Genomic DNA, 1,419 nt, shown 5'->3' with positions numbered 1-1,419 from the left:
GCGTGTGGAATGCCGTTAGATGAGACACCACTGTTTGAGCCCGCTCTGCTGCGGGAGCTGGACTGGAGTGGCGGCCCCTCCTCCTCGCTCCCCTCCTTCTCCCCGGCCGTCTCCCCCTCGGAGCCGGGCCCGGGCCTGCTGCTCCGGCCCCTCTGCACCGCCGACCTCCACAGGGGGTTCTTCAAGGTTCTGTCGCAGCTCACCCGGGCGGACGACGTCACGCCCGACCAGTTCGTCGACGGCTTCGAGCGCATGAAGAGGACGGGGGACTACTACGTGGTGGTGGTGGTGGAGGAGGACTCGGAGCTGGGAGGACGGGTCGTGGCCACGGCCACGCTGATCACGGAGCACAAGTTCATCCGCTCCTGCGCCAAGAGGGGCCGCGTGGAGGAGGTGGTGGTCAGCGACGCCTGGAGAGGGAAGCAGCTGGGGAAACTGCTGGTGTCCACCCTCACGCTGCTCGGCAGGAAGCTGGGCTGCTACAAGGTCACGCTGGAGTGTTCCCCTGACAACGTGGCGTTCTACCAGAAGGTCGGCTACGCCGCCTCGGACGAGACTTACATGCAATGTCGGTTCCGCAACTGAGGGTTGAACACTTTATACACTTTTAGACTTTAGAAAGCCCTGTTTTAGTACGCCTGCATGGCCTGAACTTTCATTTAGTTTCACCCCATTATTATTAAGTAAAAGAAAAACCCTCTCGGTGCAGCCTCGCTGTGATTTGTCCAGTAATCACTCGAGTGGCAGCGTGACGTAACGTGCCTTCCACACTTCCGGCGTACTTCCTCTCCCCCCAGCATAAATTCTGCCGCCCCTCCTTCAGCACACATCGCTCCAACCAATGAGGCATCTATTTTTTAATATCTATGGGTTAGACTTTCAACTGAGAAGACCCCGCCTAATTCGACAAATGTGTGGCCAGCGATTCAGGGGCTGGCGTGCCTGGAGTCTGGACTGTAATATCTGTAAGCAATTTCTGACCAGTATTTTGTCCCAGGGACTTTTTTTTGTAGGGGGGTGGAATAATGCAAACAACTTAAATCATCTTCCCATGAAGCGGTATTTTCAACAATATTGTTGTAAATCTGAATCATTACACAAGGGTGTGTTGAGTTCTCTACTCCATGTCATCAGCGCCCATACCCTATAGATGGGGCTGGCAAAAGGGCCTTTCTCCCTAGGTAGGTATCCTCACAAAAAAACATGTAGGCTGGAATGGCTTAGGGTTGACGACAGAGTACAGCATCTTGCAATGGGCCTGCATGCTTCTTAAGATTCGCTACGCCACCAAGATTCTCACGTACCTCACACTCCACACTCACAACACCAGAGGGAGTTCAAACCACGCGCAACCAGATTTGACTCAAAACATTTTAGTGGCTCCTATGCCACTAAAATGTGGAACAACAGCCATTTCCT

The 1,419-nt window shown here is 54.2% G+C and overlaps 1 protein-coding gene across 1 annotated transcript; it reads left to right on the top strand.

Moving 5' to 3' along the window:
• On the top strand, nt 1–585 carry LOC306939765 (glucosamine 6-phosphate N-acetyltransferase-like; the record flags this gene model as incomplete). Its single annotated transcript, XM_079524455.1, has 1 exon — nt 1–585. The coding sequence occupies exon 1, from the start codon at nt 10–12 to the stop codon at nt 583–585; it is 576 nt and encodes a 191-aa protein (XP_079380581.1). The 5' UTR covers nt 1–9.
• Between the last annotated feature and the right edge of the window lie 834 nt (nt 586–1,419).

This window comes from Electrona antarctica, assembly GCF_951216825.1.
Source record: "Electrona antarctica genome assembly, chromosome: 16".
NCBI lineage: Eukaryota > Metazoa > Chordata > Actinopteri > Myctophiformes > Myctophidae > Electrona > Electrona antarctica.
This window is presented reverse-complemented; position numbering and strand designations above follow the sequence as displayed.